Source organism: Sciurus vulgaris, assembly GCF_902686455.1.
Source record: "Sciurus vulgaris genome assembly, chromosome: 2".
In the NCBI taxonomy this organism is placed as follows: domain Eukaryota; kingdom Metazoa; phylum Chordata; class Mammalia; order Rodentia; family Sciuridae; genus Sciurus; species Sciurus vulgaris.
In genome coordinates, this window is record NC_136462.1 from 150,997,507 (window position 1) to 151,018,030 (window position 20,524).

The 20,524-nt window shown below is 36.5% G+C and overlaps 1 protein-coding gene across 4 annotated transcripts in view; it reads left to right on the top strand.

The window, feature by feature from the left end:
• LOC306654118 (endophilin-A3) overlaps positions 1-20,524 on the top strand; it is a 578,788-nt gene that overhangs the window by 402,750 nt on the left and 155,514 nt on the right. For all 4 annotated transcript variants that reach the window (XM_079127387.1, XM_079127380.1, XM_079127379.1 and 1 more), the window contains 4 exons: positions 9,883-9,994; positions 15,330-15,468; positions 16,792-16,842; positions 17,508-17,712. In XM_079127387.1, coding sequence (XP_078983513.1) covers positions 9,883-9,994; positions 15,330-15,468; positions 16,792-16,842; positions 17,508-17,712 — 507 coding nt within the window. The remainder of the gene's footprint in view (positions 1-9,882; positions 9,995-15,329; positions 15,469-16,791; positions 16,843-17,507; positions 17,713-20,524) is intronic.

Here is a 20,524-nt window from a genome sequence, read left to right on the forward strand (position 1 = left end):
AGTCCCATGTGTTTCAAAACATGGCAAGACAGTTTTAGAGTCAGTGCCTGCATTAGTTTCCTGAGGCTACTATACCAGAATACCACAAACTGAATTGCCTAAATACAAGAATATCATCTCATAGTTCTGACGTCTTAGTGTCCAACATCAAGGTGTTGGTAGGATTGATTTCTTCTGAGGCCTTCAAGGGAGGATGTGCCTCGTGCTTGTCTCCTTGGTTCTTGGAATTCAGCATTTCTCTCTCTGTCTTCACATCATTCATCAGTGTGTGTCCACTTCCAAGTCTAAATATCACCCTTTCATACGGACATAGTCATATTGGATTGGGTCCCACACTAATGTCCTCAACCTAACTTGATCACATCTGCAAAGACCCTTTTTCAGATCATATTCTGAGGTACAATAGGCTAAAACTTCATTCTTTTTGTGGGGACACAATTCAGTTGATAACAGTGCCAACAGAAAGGAAATTTAGGTGTTTCATCATCATCTCCATCATCCATTCCATCCTGTTTCCTAGTAATCACAAAGGTAGAATGTGGTCTGTAAGGGAAATTTCTTGTTTTAAAAACTGCTCTAGGAGTTACCAGAATTCACTGATACACACACACACACACACATACACACAAGTATATTTTCAGTTTTATGTTAAAATCTCTTCTATGTATGTATATTTAAGTATATATACATATGTGTGTATGTGTGTGCATATACACTAAATGTACATATTTAGTGGCAATAACAGGGGCTTTTTCCAGGGAAGAAAGATGAGACTAATAATATTTGAAGATACTTTTAATAAACCTTTAAACAACTATCTGTCTTTTGAAGAGCACATGTGAAGAGCTATTTTGAATGAGATTTTATTAATGGTATAGAGTCAAACTATCAGTAGTTTGTAACTTAAGGAATATACATAGATCGACTGATTTCTCTAGAACCATGTTATTGGAAATAGTGTAATTTGTTTAATTTTACCAAAATTTATGATCAAATTGAATCTTTGAAATAAACATGCCTACAAAACAATCTTGATTAATTGGTCATTTTAAAGTTTCTTTTTCAACCAGAGCAGGTTCTATTATTCATACTTATCATGATGAAGTTGATATTTCCAACATAGCAATGACAAACTCATGGCATCATTTTAATTTCTTTGGTGAAGGATCAAGGTTTTCATTTGTGTACTTATGGGCATCTATACAGTCCACATACTTCCATCCTATACAATGAAGAAATGTGCAATCCATGTTAAGCTTGGTTCCATCCATGTCAACTATATGTCCTTATACCAGATTTGCTATCATTTTCTCACCCTTCGATCCTAAAATTTTCACTTTGAAATATAGTGGAGGCAATTCAGGTGATCCTATGAGTAAAGGAAACGATAGCCCCAGGGAGTTTTTTAAAAATATTATTACAATGTTTCCCTCAAGATATGGAATGCAGTATTTTCTTTGCTAGAGAATACTACCAACAAAGTCACATAAAGCTCAGGTCCAGCATTATAGGCTACTTTTCCTTCAACCATTACTCCTATTAATCAGCTCTTTCTACTTAGATAAGTGAAAAATGACTAAGCAGGCAAAAGAGAGGCTCAAATACGTTTGCAAAGGAAAAAAAATTTGGTTCATTTTTCCATTTTATTTTCCTTTTGAAAGTCTTTGTTAGGTTCAGTACCTCTGGGCCACACCAGGCTGCTGATAAATCCATGATTTATATCTCTGGGCTCTTGTGCTCCCCTGTACTGATGATGAAGTGTTCCTGGAGAGGAGGAGGAGATAATCATGAGAAACAGATTAGCTGGAGGTAGATGTAGAGGAGTCTCACTTGCTTATTCCTTACTCTCCCTACTTGGAATTTCTCATGAGATGGAATGCAAAGTTACCAACTTGGGAAGGATGGTGTGCAAGGAGTTGAAAATTTGAAGTCTGAGGAAGAATTATGAAATATTTATCTTAAAGAATGGGAGCATAAATGGAGTAGGGAAAAAATTATGTGTTTCCTGGCAGCATTAAGGGGCCATTTGAGGTCAGTGGGCATGGACTTAAAGTAAGTTGGTGTGTCTTTGCTATGAACGGATAGTAAAAGGCACAGATCCAAGAGTCACACCCAGATAAGACAAGGTCTGGAAGCCCAATAGGTTTTTTTCTTTCTTGTGAACCTTCTTGACAAGGAATTTTTTTCTTAGAAACTCCATAGTAGAACTTTATCACCTCTCACTGGCAAGAATTGAGTCACACACCCACTCTGCACATCCCTTAGATCCTCTAAGTCTAGATCCTCCTAGTCTAGCTCCTCCAAGAAGCAGATGTCAAAATATGATGAGACATGCAAGACATTTATTTGGGAACTGACTGTGAGAAAAAAATGAAGGAGGAAGTAGAATGAGGCTGGAAAAAAAAAGGAAGTAGTGAGGCTGGGAGAACTGACAGATGGCACAGAACATCTGATCACTCGTGAAGGAGAGTGGGAAGAAGGGAAATCATATGGAAGCATCTTAGATGGCAGGACAGTTTTAAGAGAACTTGGCAAGGCTTTAGGGAAGACCCTGAGCCAACATCCTCTGTCACAGAACTCTCCAGATGTCCCAGAAATAGGTCTGGATTACCACTCTTGCTATGCTCATTTATTGGCTTGGAGCAATTCTGGGAAGCTTGACCTGAACCTGGAGTTTTGGTCAATTGTACTCTTCATAATTGTGTATCTGAGCAGAACATTCTCAAGGGTCCCATATCTAGCAAGACCGAGAAGACCACAATAATTCATTTAGAACAATAAAGACTTACCTGAGACACATGAGGGAGGAATGAACACTGGGACAAAACTGGTTCTCTGTAGAATAGGAAGGGGAAACTGATGTTGGTAGGCAACTAAACAGGACTACTACAGTAAGGATTTTCTCTTTCTGTAAAATATCTGGTCTTGATGCCTTCTTTCTCTTCTTTGTTTTACATTCTTTTTAGCAGTAATAGAGAGGACTTAGGAGATATTTCACTTTCTCATAGGCTTATTTTTTGAGCCAATTTTGAAATTTACAGTTTTCTAGAGAATTTATTTCATTTTACACAATTTTTAAAAATATAATGATAATATTCCCTTATCATTAAATAACATTTCTACTGTTCCAGGAACTGTGCTCCTTCATTATTAAACTTATTTATTGATTGTCCTTGTCTAATTTTTGTTTTGTTCAAACCATTCAAAAAAAGCCTGCCCAGTGGCTCTGAAGGCTGAGGCAGGAGGATCTTGAGTTCAAAACCAGCCTCAGCAATGGTGAGATGCTAAGCAACTCAGTGAGACCTTGTCTTTAAGTAAAATATAGAATAGGGCTGGGGATGTGGCTCAGTGATTGAGTGCCCCTGAGTTCAATCCCTGGTATCCCCCCACCCACACACACTCACAAAAACTGTCTCTCAGGTCTAAGTTCTAGATTTCAGTTTTGTTGGTTTATTTATTTTTTAGAGTTAAAAAATTCTGTTTATATAAATTTGTATTTTTATTTCCCTTTACATGGGTTTAAAGCTTTAGCTTCTGGACCTGAGTTCCTAATTCATTTTGTCTTTATTTTTTCTCCAATTAGGACCATCAGTTTCCCCATACAAAAGTTCTTAATTTTATTGTGGTGCAGTGTTTCAATCTGTAATATTATGTCTCCTCTTTAATATTATGTTTAATGCTATTTGTTTCCTGGTTAAGAAATCTTTATCCAGAGTCATGAAGATACTCTTCGTGTTTGTTTCTGGAGGTTTAAATATTTTACTTTTCACGTTAAGGCTGTAATCCGCCTTGAGTTGATTTTCATATGTATTGTGAAGTAGAGTCAGTGTTTTTTCCCCTCCCATGTGACCATCTAGTTAACACACAGTCATTAGATGAAGGATGGTCCTATCCCTATTTGTCTTAAATCTAGCAACTATAATGGTGGGTATATTTATGGAGTCCACGTTGTTTCATGAATCTATTTGTCTTTTGTACCAATGGTATTGTGATTTATCTATGATACCTTTAAAGTACCCTTAATTTCTAGTGGTATAAGTTCTTCAGCTTTGTTCTTGAAGGTTATATTTGCCCTTCTTGACTGTATTTCCATATCAATATTAAAATCAGCTTGTCAGTTTTTATAAAATTCTGTTGGATTTTGATTGAGATTACATTAAATCTATAGGTCAGTTTGAGGAAAAGTGATACATTTTCAAAACCAACTCTTTCAATCCATAAATGTGGTATATTCACACATTTTTTAGGATTATTTAAAAATTTCTCTCAATAATGTTTATAATCTTTAATGTATATATCATATATTTTTTGTTAAGTTTATTCCTAGGTGTTTGTTATTTTGATGTTATAAATAAAATCCTTTTTTTTGGGAGGATCAAAGTCTGATTAATATTTTTATGTTGATATATTATTACTATATTATTAATACTAATAGTTTGTAGAGTCTTTTGAATTGTATACATGCACATGTGACATCAGCAAATAATGATAGTTTTGTATTTTCTTTTGTAATCCTTATGTTTTATTTCTTTTTCTTGCTTTATTGCACTGTTTGGAACATCTGATGCAATGTTGTATAGAAGTGATGACAGCAAATATCCTCACCGTGCTTCTCATTTCAGAAGCAAAGTTCTCCAAAATTCACATTATATATGATGTTTGTTATAGCATTTTTGTACATGTTTTACCTGATGAAAGAAATTTGATTCATTATAATATACAAGTGAGGAATTTTATCATATACTTTCTCCATATATTTTAAAATGATCATGTTTTTCTCTTTTTCCCCCCTTTTCTGTAATAAATTATAGTGATTTTTCAAGTGTTAAACCAACTATTCTGCCTGTTATAAACCCACTCTTTTCTACTAGAATTCATTATTAGTATTTATTAGTCTATTATAAAAATGTACCTGCTTTTATACATCACTAGATGTGATTAAATATTATTTTATTTAATTTTTTTGTATTTTTCATCTTTGTACTATGTCCAGGATATCTGTTTCCTTGCTTTTTTCAGGTCTGGGTATTAATTTTATACTGGTTTTAGAAAACTAGTGGAAAAGTGTCCCTTTCTTTCTTATGTTCTGCAATAGTTTATGTAACATTGGTGTTATTTCTTCTTTAAATGTTTGGAAATGTTCAGCAGGTATATTTAGATTAATATATTCAATGCCTTTAAAAGATAGAACACTTCAGATTTTTTTAATTTCTTCTATGTCAGTGTTATTTTAAGGAGGTTGTTTATTTCAACTGACATATTAGTTATTAGCCTAGATATTTTTTTTCAAAGAATCCTCTTCTCTGTTCACTGTCTCAGAAGATCTATAGTGAGTCCTTTTTCTTATTTCTGATATTGGTTATTTATACCTTCTCTTTTTTCCTGGATCAGTCATGCTGGAGGTTTATCAATTTTATTAGACTTTTCATAGTAACAACTTTTTCTTTTGTAGCTCTCTTTTATGTAGTTTTATTTCTATAACATGAAAGTCTGTTCTTGTCTTTATTATTTCTGTTCTGCTACTTTATCTAGATTAAGTATACTGTTATTTTTTCTAACTTCTTGAGATGAATGTTCGGATAATTTATTTTTATCCTTTTTTCTTATAATGTACACTTAAGTCTATAAATTTCTCTCAAGGTAGATAATATACTTTATATTTATTTTCACAGATGTTTATATTAAATATTTCACCAATTATTCAGTTATATTATAAATTTCTTAGTAATATATTCCTTAACTTATGAGTTATTTAGAATATAGCAAGCATATGGGGATTTCCCAACAATTTTATTTTTATAGCTTAATTCTACTGTTAGTCAAAGAACATACTCATATTATTTAAATCTTCTAAAATTTGTTAAAACTTTATTTTGGCTCAGAATATAGTGAATTTTGGATGACTGTGATGTGTAGTCCTCCATTGTTAAATATAGGGTTCTGCATATATCAGTTAGACCATGTTTATTAATTGCCCTATTCAAAATTGTAGTCTTACTGATTTTTGTCTGCTTTTTCTGTTACTTACTAAAACCACCAACATGTACATTTATCTAATTTTCTTTTAATTCCTGCAACTTTTGCATTATATATTTTGAGGCTATGTTTTTAGGTACATTCAAATTTAGAAGCATTTCATCTTCCTAGTGATTTGAACCTTTTATCATTATGAAAATATTTTCTTTCAGCGCTTTGAAGATATTTCTCCATTGTCTTCTGGCTTTCATTTATTCTGTTGAGAAGTCAGCTGTCAGTCTAATTTTTGTTCCTTAGAAGGTAATGTGTCCTTTTTCTTTGTCTGAGTTTAAGTGGTTTCTGTTTGTTTTTGTTTTTCATCAATTGGACTATGGTATAATTAGTGACTTTCTTCAGTTTGAGGTCCATGTGTCTCATCAATTCGTGGCTAAATATCCACCATTAGTTTTGGAAGATTAGCTTCTGTCCCAAGCTTTTTCTTCTCTGTTTCTAGGACTGAAATTGTATTTTCGCCTTTATCCAATGTGTATAGTTTCTGCTTTCTTCTTATCTGTTGTCTTACAATTCTTTTCTCTGGTGTGTCTAATCCAAGGCTCAGCAGATTATGGCTAGCAAGCCAGTTACTTGATTTTATAAATAAAGTTTTATTAGAAGACAGCCACCACCACTGGTTTACATGTTATTTATGGCTACTTTTGTACTACACCAGCAGAGCTGACAAGTTGCAACAGAAATCATATAACCTGAAACCTAAAATGTTTACTGTCTTTTAAAGAAAGTATTTGACAAACTCCAGTCTAATATACTATTAAATCCATCCTTTGAGATGTTTATTTAGATTATTGTACTTTTTAATCTGTTTCTGTGAAGTGATCCTTCTTATCATTTAATCTATTGAACTTTTTAATCACAGTATCTTAGTTCAGATTCTTGCATGCAGAGCCCAAGGCAAAAGCTGTGTGCCAACACTGATGTTTTATGACATTGGGAGCTCCTCCAGCAAGGAAACAAAGATGTGAAGCCAAGGCTGAGGTGGCAGGGGGTAATAGTGGCATACTTAAGTTTTCAAGTTTCTATTATTTAATGCCAATGTCTAGATTTCCTGTAATTTTAAATTCTTTTCTCCATTTTTTTTGTGTCAGTATTAAATTTTATTTTAGTATGCCTACTTATTTTTAAAGTCTGTGTTACATATTCTAGATGAAAGATTATAGATATAGTTTTTGTCTGGACTATTTTTGCTTCTATAAGACAGCTAGGTTAGGAGCCAATAGCCTTCATGTAACAAGGAATTGAAATAATTTGAACCTGGGCTTCATTCCCTTTCAAAGTTGGTCTATTTTCAGTTTTCTTTTTCTTTTTTCTTTTTTTTTTATACTGGGAATTAAACCCAGGGGCATTTTACCACTTAACCACATCTCCACCCCTTTTTATTTTTCATTTTAACAGGGTCTTGCTAAATTGCTGAGGCTCTTCACTTTGCTTTTAGTCCTTCAACAGAGCCTTCTTGAATCCCAGCTGGTGCCTGGGGTATTTACTTATACCCCTCACCTTGGCATGTCTTGGGATCCAGTTTTTGCCTCCCCAGCTCCATGAGTCTAATGACAGGTCTGTATAGTTTCTCAGCCTCTCAGTCACCACTTGCAAATTGGAAAATGCCTCAAGTTGAAAGGTGGTGGCAAAACTGGTGCCAAATGTGCTCATGTTCTGGACTTCTTTTGTGTCTGCAATCTTGGCCCTTCAGATCTTCACTAGCATGGTAGTTCCCTGATGCCTTAAAATACATTTGAAAGTATTTTATGCAGTATTTTTACTTATTCTCTATGGGAGGATTCATCAGAAACAAACCATTCTGCAACAGCCAACAGCAAAAAACCTTTGTGTGTTTCTGTCTCTGTAACCCTGTGCTGTGGCCACCCTATTTCTGCAACCCTGACCCTCCCTTCCTCCATATACATCTCAAGTCTGGAATTTTTATGCTACTTTACAATTAAATACATCAAACTGTTATTTTTCAAACTGTTATTTTTCAATCAACCCTTGTTTAGATTTTCTTATAAACTTTACTGCTTTATTTCATGTTATTGCTTTTTACACCTAACAACTTTCTTCTGTATTTGTCTTAGTTCTTGTTTATTACCTCCCTTGTAGTTTTTCCTTCTGTTTCTAGTAAGTGTCTCTAAATGGTAAAGTTTCAGAGTCATTTTATATCTGAAATATCCTTATTTCACTGATTAATGGTTGAAATTTTGATGACAGATTGATAATTGATTGCTGATTCATAATATGATTATAGAATTCTAGATCCAAAATTCTTGTCCCTCATCACTTTGAAAATATGATTTTGCTTTCTTGCATCCAGTATTGCTTATGAGAAATCTGATACCTCCATTGTCAGTAATCATTTTTTTCTTTTTGATAACTTTCAGTTTTTTTTTTTTATCCTTGTTTTATTTTTTAAATGTACGCTCAGAACTCAGTAAGTATTTTGAAAATAAAGATGCTTATCTTCTTGTAAGGTTTAGGAAAGTCTCAGCAATTTTATAAGAAAATGTTGCCTCTTTGTTATTTTATTATCTCTATCTTTTAAAAAAAGAAATATTGTAGCGTGTTTCTTGATAGTCTTTTTAAAAATTTTCTTTAAATTTTTCTTTTTTTAAAAACTATTTCTTCCACTAACTATAGTATGAATATTTTCTCATATCATGAAATATTCTTTTAAAATTATTTTTATTGTTGTCTTTTTCCCATTAAAATTTAATTTCTTGGTTTTTTCTAAGCAATTTTATTTTCAGATTTTCCTAACATGTTGATATTCTGATTTCTAATTGACAGAAGTAGTTATGTAGTTATGGTGTACAACATAAATGTTTTGAAATATGTGTACATTATGGAATGGCTAGAGCTAATTAGCATATATATTACCTCATATACTTATTATTTTTCTGTGGTGACAACATGTAGAATTCGCTCTCTGTGATTTTCAAGTGTATGATCCTGAACTCCATGCGTGTGGGGGCTCTTCTGTACCTGTCCCTATAAGCTTGACTTGTTTTCTTTCTGTCTTTTCTCTTTACACTCTATTCTGGAAGTTTCCCTCAGTTTGTGCATTTGTTCAATCAGTAGGCAAGAGAAGAAAAAAGTAAAGAGGCAACTTGCTGCTTGAGTAAAACCATCTGAAAGTAAATTCACCTTTGTCTACAACTGCCTGCTCTTACCCTTGCCCCTTCCCTTTAACCAGACACTACAGGGTTCACAGGTGAACACTCACTTGAGCAGAGTTTCTGCAGTTGTACTTTTAGAAGAATTTTTCAGAAGAAACTGCTTCTGATGTTGCTATTTAAAATGTAAGAATCTTAGTCATGTAAGAGAGTACAATGCATCAGACATTACTTTCCTATGTGCCCATATGGACATATGATTCCATATCATGCACAAATAGAAGAATGGAAAGTTATGCTCCTTGTATGTATAATATGTCAAAACACATTCTACTGTCATTATAACTAATAAGAACAATAACAACAACAAAAAAAAAGAATTCTAGCCATGTGCTTTGTTGTGAACAAATCAAGATTGTCTCAATCTCTGTCATCTTGGAAATTAAAATCAAATGTTTCAGGAAGGAAACACTTAAATTAAGTAAGAAAGGCCACATATATATATATATATATATATTTGTGAATCCATTTACAGGCATGGAATTATCTGGAAAAATGACTCCAGAAGGATTTGCTGAGAATCATCCGAGCCTCCTTTTATGACAAGTCTAAACGAAATGATATTACGTCTTAAGGTCTTTGCACTCCTCATGTAGCAGTGTGTTGTGACACTGGTGGGGTCTGAAAGGCATGAGCAGCACCAGCTCATTGTATGCAAGTGTGTATCACAGTTCTCTCTGTCCAGACTAGGTACACTGTGGCCAAGGACAGTGTGGTCCAGTTCTTCTTTTACCAGCCCATAAGCCATCAGTGGAGACAAACCGACTTCTTCCCCTGCACAGTGACATGTGGAGGAGGTGAGTCATGGACTTTGTGAACATTTACAGCTCAGAGTTAAAAATTACACATGTGTATTTTTTGCCTTTCAAATCTGTGTGATCATGAGAGATGGCTAATCACACAGCACCTTATTCAGTAGCCTGTAATACTATAGTGTTAAAGAGTGTGCATTTAGCTTCTGAAGACAGGTGAAAAATGGATCTGGAAAATGCCTTTTACTTTTAGGCAAAAGCTGGGGAGTGTCTATAAAGCATGTGTTTTAGTGAGCAAACACGATGTCCAAAATACCTGACAGAAACAACTTAGAGGAGGGAAGGTTTGAGTTCACAGTTCCAGAGGTTAGTCCATAGATGGTGAACTCCATGGCTCTGGGCCCAAGGTGAGGCCGACTATCATGGAAGAAGGGAGTGATGGAGGAAAGCTGCTCACCTTATGGCAGAAGGGAACAGAGAAAGAGATAAAAGGAAGATCCAGGGGAACCAGATATAACCCCCAAGGGCACATCCCCAGAGATCTGCTATCTCTAGCCATGCCCACCTGCCTACAGTTGTCTTTAGATTATTAATCCATCAAATTGATTAATCTACTGATTGGGCTATAACTCTCATCGTCTAATCATTTCACCTCCTGCATTAATACAGAAGCTTTTTGGAAACAGCTCATCTCCAAACCATAATAGCATGTATTATTTTCATTTTCTATAGAGAAACTGAGAAACAGAGAAATGGAGTGACTGGCTTATCCACATCAAGTTAATGGACATGTTGATTCTAACATTAGATTCCCATTTTTATCTATTTTCAGGTGTGAGAGTATAAACTTTCTTAAAGGAGAAAGGGTCTCTTCTGAAAGAAAAGGGAAAGTTCTGCTTAGTTCAAGGATTTAGAGTTGAAGATGATTTGGGTAAATTTGTAATTCATGCCTCCACATACATGCACAGAAGAAGCACTTTTCTGTAGTAAATGTCTCTGTACCATGGTGAAGCAATGACTCCCTGAAACAAAGAAGAGAGCCAGAGCCATCATAAGTACTCATTTTCTGATCTGAACTTTAAAACCTAAGAGCAAATGGTTCTACATGAGTGCTAAACCAGGAACCATGAGTTACTAGGACTTCCAGAGGGACTTGGTGATCCTTCCCCTAAGAGTTCCAGGCACAGTACTGGATGTCATGTCAAGCTATGTGCCATGAACTAGGAGTTCATCTTGGTGTTTGTTCTTTAGACACCCCAAGGAAGGTCTGTTTTAGCCTGTGTTATGTATGAGCATACTGACTTAGAAAGGGTCAAGATTTTTCTGCTGGTGAAACAGGTCAGCAGGGATCTGGGCCCAGCTCTGTCTAATGCCAAGAGTCATGCTGTAATGACCGTGCCCCCGCCCCCCGCCCCCCCGAGCATCTACTATACCTGACACCAGGTTGGGGTACACAGTTCAGGCATGGTCCTGTTGGAAGAGCTAGAATAAATCATGCTTCTTTGGCTCAGCCCAGCTTCAAGTCACTTTTTCCCTCTAAGGTTTCAGCTTGCTCAGAAAGTTAGAAACAGCTGAAATCTGGCCTCTCTCCTTTGAACTACTGGTATAATAAGGAGACTCCTGGGTCAGTGTCAGGTTCCCATGAATATGCAAGTTAGTTCTCTCATCTGGGATTTAGGATTTTTCTGAAATGAGGAGGCAGCCACTTTTGTGGGGAGCACTGGACAGTGTAGACTTCAGCAGGAGCTTGGGTCCCTAGGAATTAAATGAAGTGCGGTCTGTGGGCTGAATGGGAACTTGGAAGGAAAGTAAAAAGTGAGTCTTCTCAGTTACCAGTTACTTCTTCCTTGAGTCAGACAAGGGATAATTGACCACTTGATTATGATCCTAAGGCATTCTTGGGTCGGGTCCCTGGGCCAGCAGCATCAACATCTCCCAGGAACTTATTAGATATATAAACTCTCGGGCCACACCCCAGACCTACTGAGTTAGAAATGCTGAGGATGGGGCCAGCCCAGTATTTACTAGGCCCTCCAGGGAATTATGTGTACTCTGCACTTTGAGAACCACCTCTATAATGCAGTATCTCTGGAAAGCAGCTGTAGCCAAATTAACATCACTATGTTTGCCATACCTATGTTACCTCTTCACTACTATTTATTCAAAGAGTTTTCTTTAGATGAATATTTTTGAAAAATATAAACATATTTACAAAAATTATTTGATTTTACTACCTGGAGTGGAAAATGATTATCTCTTGCCTTAGATCTAAATCACAAAAATAAACACAATGAAAACACAGCAATGGAGTAAATAATCTTCAAATTCCTGCCAGCTCAAACATTCTGTCAGCTTATTTTCAATTTCTCTTGAATTTTGCTGAACATAATAAGCATTTTTATGAAGCAAAATTCTTTTAGATCTTTTGAGTTAGTGATTCTCCCATAAGCTCTAGGGGAGATTCTTAGAAACATCCGACCTTTCCCAAAGCTGATTGAGGTAGAACACTGCTTGGAATTGAGACTATGAACTGGGAAAATCCAATGAGTCTCTCTAAACTGGGGCCAGAAATTTTGGGACCAATCCAGTTCTTGCATGAGAGGAGCTGGGGTTGTAGCTTTATGGTAGAGTGCTTGCCTTGCATGCATGAGGCACTGAGTTTGATCCTCAGCATAAATAAAATAAAGGTATTGTGTCCACCTACAACTAAAATATTTTTTTAAATATTTGCACATGAGGGTTCATGTGAAGAGGCAGCATTGTCTGTGAAGTTAAGAATGTGGATTCACTTCTAGGCCTCACCACTGATTAGCTCTGAGACATCTTTGAACCTCAATTTCTCACCAGCAAAAAAGACTCTCACCCTTATTGCACTCTGTGAGACAAAATGAGATGATGTATGTCAAGGAATATAGGTCAGCGCCTGACAGTGAATGTTCAAGAAATATTTGTTGTGTCAGAATCTCAACCTAAAACAGTTATGGTAGAGAGCCCCCCACAGTGAGTGGGACAGACCTATAAACACCAAAGAGTACTTTACACTTAGAAGTCAATTCTACCACCCTAGACACAGGCACACTACAGTTTCAGGGAAGAAAGGGTCTTTCATGGACCCCAAAATGAGAGCAGAAATGATGGGAGCTTTATCTACTCTTACTTTGCAGATAAACGACATCCCTTTCTTTCTAATTTATTCCTTATCCCTTACACACATTATTCAGAGACATTCCCATTCAGACGCATAAGATAAGAGAAGCCTTACCGCTCTGGAAGGGATGTTTTATAATAGGATCCAGTTTAGTTACGTTGATTAAAATCTTAGCAGGAGAATGGGGGTTTCTCACACTTGGGTGCCCACAGAAAGGTAGTTCTGCTGAACCATGGATGAGCAAGGGAGCACCCAGCAGCAAGGTCCTCCTCAAATACAGTGGTGGAAGAAAGAATAGAGATTTAGGCTGCCATGTTGGGCGGTACTTGCTGTTTTCTGCCCTGGCAGAATTTTACTGCATTTATTTACAGTATCAAGATAATCTGTCTTATTTCCTTGCTTTTAGTTATCTCTAAACTGCAATAAAATTAAAGAGGAAAACTAATTCTCTCCTTTAAATTAGAAACACCTGTCTGTCCCCTGTCTCTTTTTAGAAGTATGTTTCCATTTAGGAGAAAGATTTTCTCTTACTGAAGGAGGTATGATTATTATTCTGTACTTGTTTGGGGGGAAATAAAAACACTCACATGAAACCCACAAGGAAAGCATTACCAAAATTTAATTATATTAGTAATTGAATCTGCATGATTTGTTTTAATGGCATTTCAGAGATTTTTGGATCATCAAGAAAATTAGTTCATTGGTCTCTGCAGTACCACAGGTACTTGGATGGACTTTCTTGGTCTTGTTTGTGATTGTCTACACAGGACACCTGAGATCAGTCTGTAGCAAGTGTTGAGATTGCCAATGCCATCTGATATTGTGGACTTTCTGGCAAATACTGGCACCTGGGGAACATTTTATTGACTCCATTTGGATTTTCATTCTTGTGGTTTCAACCTTGCTTTTTCATAATGCATACCAGTCTGTCCTCTACACTCAGCTTATGTCCAAGCCATGTCTTGTAGAAAGCTGTCTAGTGGTTTATAAAATTAGATTTCTCTCGGCAATCAGGACTTTAAATGTATTTTTGGAACATGACCAATCAATGCATAGAAACTGAGAGCTTAATGTTAGCTTAGGTGTTGGGTTATTTATTTATTTATTTTTTTTTTTTGAGTTCATTCTAGCTTGAAAAAAATCACTTAAAAAAAGAGTATTTAACTTAATTTTGTATTTATGTAGTGATAGGAGACCTGGAGTTGTATCTTTCCTGAAGGGAAAGTGTCATTCTATGAGTTGTTTTTAAAATTTTTAGCACTCATGTAGTTGGAGTGTTCACTTTCCTCAAAGACAAATTAGATTTAAAAGAATTAGAAGTAAGTCTTCATTCCTTCCCCTTTGAAAGCTTGAGAGGCAGGGTTAGGGAAGGATATAGAGAGATAGAGTTTGTTCCTTCCTGTGTTGACAGTGCTTCTTTCCCCACTTGGAAGGTTTATTGACATTGGAGGTGCCCTGGCTACCTCAGGGCAGAAGATGAGTGAAATGTGGTAGATGCCAACATCCATATATCAATTAAAGAAACATTCAACACAGCAACAAATTAGAAGAAAGGTTCTCAAAAATATGCTGAGTGAAAAAATGTAGAAAATGGAACAAGACTCAAAACATTATCAGCTACATTAAAAACAGATTCTCACAAAACATTGTTGAAGACAATTGTATATTTGAGGAAGCATAAATAATAACTCAGGGTATCAGGAGAGCTGGGGAAGATATCAGTATATAAGGGGAGTGGGATATCAGAATGGGAGTGCAATAAGGGAAGAAAGGAAAATAGAAGGAAACAGAAGAGAGGGACTTTGCCCAGTGCTGTGAGGAGGAGGAGAAGAGGAGAGGAAGGAATGAGGAAACTGCACCTGAGCTCCAAACACATCTTAAAAGGAGTCCATCCTCACTTCTTTGTAACAAGTGCTAAAAGAACCTCTCTCAGTTCAAGTAGTTGATCTCGGTCTTGGCCACACATTTTAGTCATCTTAGGGAACATGATCATCTTTTTTAAAAAGTACTGATTCCCTGTCACTGAACTTCAATGCTTCTGATTCAACTGAACCATGAATGGACCTGAGCACTGGTGTAGAGTGGAAGTCCCCATGTTGTTCTTTATGTAGCCAGAGTTGAAAAACAGCAAGTTAAGTTTCTTAAAGGGAAAGAAATGTGTGGCAAGTGGTAACTTTGCCAGCAAGCATGACATAGACAAAGTTTCCAGCCTTTCCTCTTCTATGCCTTTAGGTTATCAGCTCAATTCCGCTGAGTGTATGGATATCCGCTTGAAGAGGGTGGTTCCTGACCATTATTGCCATTACTACCCTGAAAATGTAAAACCCAAACCAAAACTGAAGGAATGCAGCATGGATCCTTGCCCATCGAGGTTTGTGCAACTGCCCACACCATTTTTGCTTTCAAATTAAAGGAATCAACTGTCACCAGGACTGATTAGTTCTTGCAAGACAAAACTTTTCCATTTCCTGACTTTGAACATATGACGGTGGCAGGTGCCTGCATTTACCTTAATAAACATGGTCAATGGGAATTAGGACACATTTGTCAATCTAGACATTCAGATGAGCTCTCTGCTGTGGGATTATGTGTCCATAAGTTCTTTATAATGAACTGCCTTGAGCATCTCCTGCATATACAATATTGAAGATATCTTTATTCAAGTATAATGTCTTGTCCATCTGTCAGTCATAAATATCTTTCACTCACCAGGTTAGCCTTGAAACTGGGTCGCCCATTACCACATTTTGACTTTTGAAATGCTCACATTAGATTCAGTATAAATCATGCATCATGCAAGGGAGCAAAAAGTTTTAATGCCAAAGCAGAAAAGCTGTGCATCAACTGTCCTATTGCATAATTTAGTACCTGCTGACTTGGATTGCCTGGGGAAGTTTCCTGGCTACACTACAGTATCTTAAAATAACAGCGCGGTATCAAGTCCCAGAATCCCTCAGATATGTGCCAGCTGGCTGAGGCAAAAATATACAAGTGGAAAAGGAAGCCTTCTCAGTGGATTTCATTTCCTATCACTGCCTGCCCATTTCCTGTAATCCTGGTTGAACATGCTTACTGATAGAGATCTTTCAAAGGACAAGTTCTGTTAAATAAAACTGTTCTGAAGAGTCTACTAACATGACAACATGTTTGTATCATTAATATATGTTATCAAAATGATCAGGAGAAGGACTAGACTTATCTAAGTTAAGAGAATTTTACCTTTTGATTAATATCTCACTAGTTCAGTTTTTTTCTGTTTTCACATACAAGTGGGGATAGTTTATGTTAGAGTCATTCCTGAAAAGCAAAGAGATGTGACTTCCAGGCACAGTGGCACATGCCTAAAATTCCAGCAAATTGGGAAGCTAAGGCAGAAGAGTCACAAATTCAAGGCCAGCTTGGGTAAAGCAGAGAGACCTGTCTCAAAATGAATGAATGAATGAATAAGCTGATAAAATGGGATCTAACTCAGTGGTAGAATGCCCATGAGTCCAATCCTCCATATAAAGAAAAAAAGGAAAATAAGAGAGGCAGGGTGAGAGACATGGTGGTCGAAGTTTTGGGAATGGTTCATAACATATGGCATTTCTAGTTTTCAATTTGAAAGAGTCCTGTCTCTTGCAATATCAAATCTGTATTATGTAATAAATGTCTCGATTTAGAGATGATATTCTCTCAATGGTTTTATTTGTAGTGATGGCTTTAAAGAGATTATGCCCTATGACCACTTTCAACCTCTCCCTCGGTGAGTTATATGCTTCATTTTCATTTTTGTAATTTACTCTAAGTAATTTTCAAATATTTGTAGCCTCTGTAGCAACTGCCTGTAGTGTACGAGGGATAGAAATTAGATCCTTTCAGAGCTAAGGGAAAACAGACTTCAACTCAATAATAAGAAAGATCTTTCTAAGAATTAGATGGAATAGGCTGTCTGAAAAGGTGATGTTTCTCATTACTGAAGGCATCAAGCGTGTCTTGGACAATTGATATCAGAGAAGGAGCTAAAGCATTGCAATTGGTCAGAAATCTGAATCCCCTTTGACACTGAGGTGACTAGCGTGATTCTTTCTGACTTTGAGTTTCTATGAATCTCTAATAATATGGTCCATTAGTTTATAATTGAGAGTTTAAAAGAATCATTTAAAATTTAATCAATTTCTCACAATGGCCCTTTGAAAGTAACTAGGGCAAGTATATTCTCATGTGGCAGAAACCTCTAGTTCAGAGGAGGTAAGTTTCTTGTGACTACAGACTGTGTGGCAGTTCCAATTAAAGTCTTGACTCAAGGTCCATGCTTTTTTAGCTGGGCTGCAACTGACACCTTGAGGCCATACTTTTGCACCCATTTTTGCAAACTTGAAACAAACCAACAACAAATAAATAATGTATTTTAATTTGTTTGCTTTTGAGCTGGGAACATAATCCTTGGACTGCATGTTCCGTGTCCTGTGGAGGAGGGATCCAGAGACGGAGCTTTGTGTGTGTGGAGGAGTCCATGCATGCAGAGATACTGCAAGTGGAAGAATGGAAGTGCATGTATGCACCCAAGCCCAAGGTTATGCAGACCTGCAATCTATTCGATTGCCCCAAGTGGATCGCCATGGAGTGGTCTCAGGTGAGATTTAAGAGCATGCTACTTTAAATTAAATCTCAGGTTTTAGCTGGGTACAGTGGTGCACACTTGTAATCCCAGCAGCCCAGGAGGCTGAGGCAGGAAGATCACAAGTTCAAAGCCAGCCTCAGCAACTTAGTGAGGTTCCCTGTCTCAAAGTAAAAAATCAAAACAGGCTGAGGATATTGTTAATGGTTAAGTGCCCCTGGGTTCAATCCGTGGTTAAACAAAAACTAGAACAATAACTTAGGTTTTAAGAATATTTGTTCTGTGCCCAACACTGTACTGGCCAGTATGGGTTACAGAAGTTGTATGTGAATATGGTCCCTATTCTCGAACAACTCTGGAAGACAGAGGACAATATAAGAGAGACTACAGTCAGCAGCGTTGGTAAGAATTTTTATTATTAAGGGCTGTGATAGAGCTGGAAGGAACAGGAGTTGAAATAGTGTCAGTCGGGAGATCTTTCCTGCCTTTGTGCTTAGCCTTGAAGATGTCTAAAATCTGAACAAGCAAGAGCCCAAAGAGGACTTCACCATGGCAGATGGCTGGGCAGAGATGGCTGAGGAAAGGCAGGAATACATGAAGTGACTAGAAGTTGACAAGGCCATAATTCATCAAGATTGGAGAACCCATGTTACTAAGAATTGGAAAAATCAAGGTGGAAATGCTCACGTGACATTAAAAATGTGTCCTTGATCCAGTCATTATTAAGAAGCTTTACGATGTATTTTGAAGAAAGTAATTTATTTGAAGTAATTGAGGCGAGATAGCATGACATTGGGAAAGATCAGAGTCAGGCAGCCTCTTTTGAAAATCATTTAAGAAACAGGTTGTAGAAAAAAAGAAAGGAGAAGAAGAGAAACATACCAGGATATGAGAAGACCTCAAGTCAAATTAGCATAGTTTTTTTTTTCAACCAGGAATTGAACCCAGGGGTGCTAAACCACTGAGCCACAATTTTAATATTTTATTTTGAGACAAGGTCTCACTAAGTTGCTGAGGCTGGCTTCAAGCTTGTGATCCTGCCTCAGCCTCCCAAGCTGCTGGGATTACAGGCATCCACCACTGCCCCCGGCAGGATTAGAGTATTTCTACTTTCTAGGAAGATGAAAGAGTAGTCTTCTAGAACAAATGAAGTGGGATGGATTAGTCAAAGAGGAAAAATGCAGGCACTGGTGTTCAGTATTTTAGTCTTAAACTTCTAATTTCCTAGAGAGTCATACATAATTGACTCACGTATCTCTAGTTCTTTTGTGTGATCTCTGTAATATACATGCATTAATATATTTGTTCATCTATTCAGAGTGTCAGCTACCATGCTGGAGACAAGTGAAACTTGCTCCTACCTCCCAAAACTTAGAGCCCAGTTGTACAGATGTGTAGGCAGGCAAATAGCAAATAGTTGTGATACAGTGTCATAGGAGATAGGAGTTGGCCTTCTGCATGAAGGGATTCATTCTTCCAGAAGGTGTCAGAAAAAGCTCAGAAAGGAGGTAGCATTTAAACTGGGACTGGAGAACACATGAGTTGGCTGGGTGTAGAACCACTTGAGTCTTTTTCTGATTTCCCAACTAAATGTTACCTCATAGAATTTCACCCATATTTATTAGGGCAGCCATTACTGACTCATTTTTATTCACATATCCTCTAAAAGAAGTTTGGAAAATTGCATACCCCTTCTTGTATATTTAGGTTGACATCTAAATTTTTTATTATAAGTCTGAATAATTGCAAAGAATATAATTTCCAACATGCCGTGAATGCTGACATTCTAAAGTAAGAGTGTTATAACATGTTTAAAAATGTGTCCAGTGGAACCTAAATGTCATGATGATTTCTCTGTGTGCCATCTTTCATATAGATAACATGAACAAACTTTTTAACAATTTGAATATTTGCATGTTTCTCCCCTTGAAATCATATTTTCAATCTGCTCCCCCTACAGAATTTTATCCTAATATAATGCATTTTTATACTTTAAAGTCTCTTATTGAAAACTCTATGGTACCTCTCTCCAAGAAAGTACATGTAAAAATTTCATTTATTTTAGTTTCTTGTGGCCAGAAGGCTCTTAATGATAAGACTTTTCCCCTGAATTCAGTTATTATTAAATATAATATCCAATCAAACCAACATGACTTTATTTCAAAATTTGGTAAAAAGTTATTACACATAAAAAGTAAAATTTCATTTGAAATTAGCCTTTCCCCAAGATGAGTGAGGCTTTAAAAATAGTACATGTATCCATTGCCAGAATGAGACTTGGGGTCAGCAGTAATTTTGTTCTTAATGTTTACTGTTGATTTTTTTTCCATTTATGTTACATATATACCCTTGGAAGACTTGATCACCTGAATAGAGTGGAATTAAAGGAGTTTATTTCAGCAAATTCAAGCAGTTCTTTTAACTCCTGAGTTATGTGCCAAAAACAATGTGGTGGTCTATCATCAAAAATTATTCTTAAGAATTTGTCAGTTTGAAATTTGATTATCTTCTTTTGGTATTGGTGAATGCAAAGAATACCACCATAGTTGTAAAAGGATGTGTTACCCAGTCATTAAAGACTTGCCCTTTTTCAATCAATAGTGCTTCTCCTACTTGCTTCTCCTTAGCCCTTCTCATTAGCCCTTTGAGTCTTAGTCAACATGTTTTCTGTTGACTTAAGAGCTTTTATACCGGACTGGGCACATGGTGCAGGCCTGTAATACCAGCAGCTCCAGAGGCTGAGGCAGAAGGATAGAGAGTTCAAAGCCAGCCTCAGCAAAGGTGAGGTGCTAAGCGACTCAGTGAGATCCAGCCTCTAAATTAAATA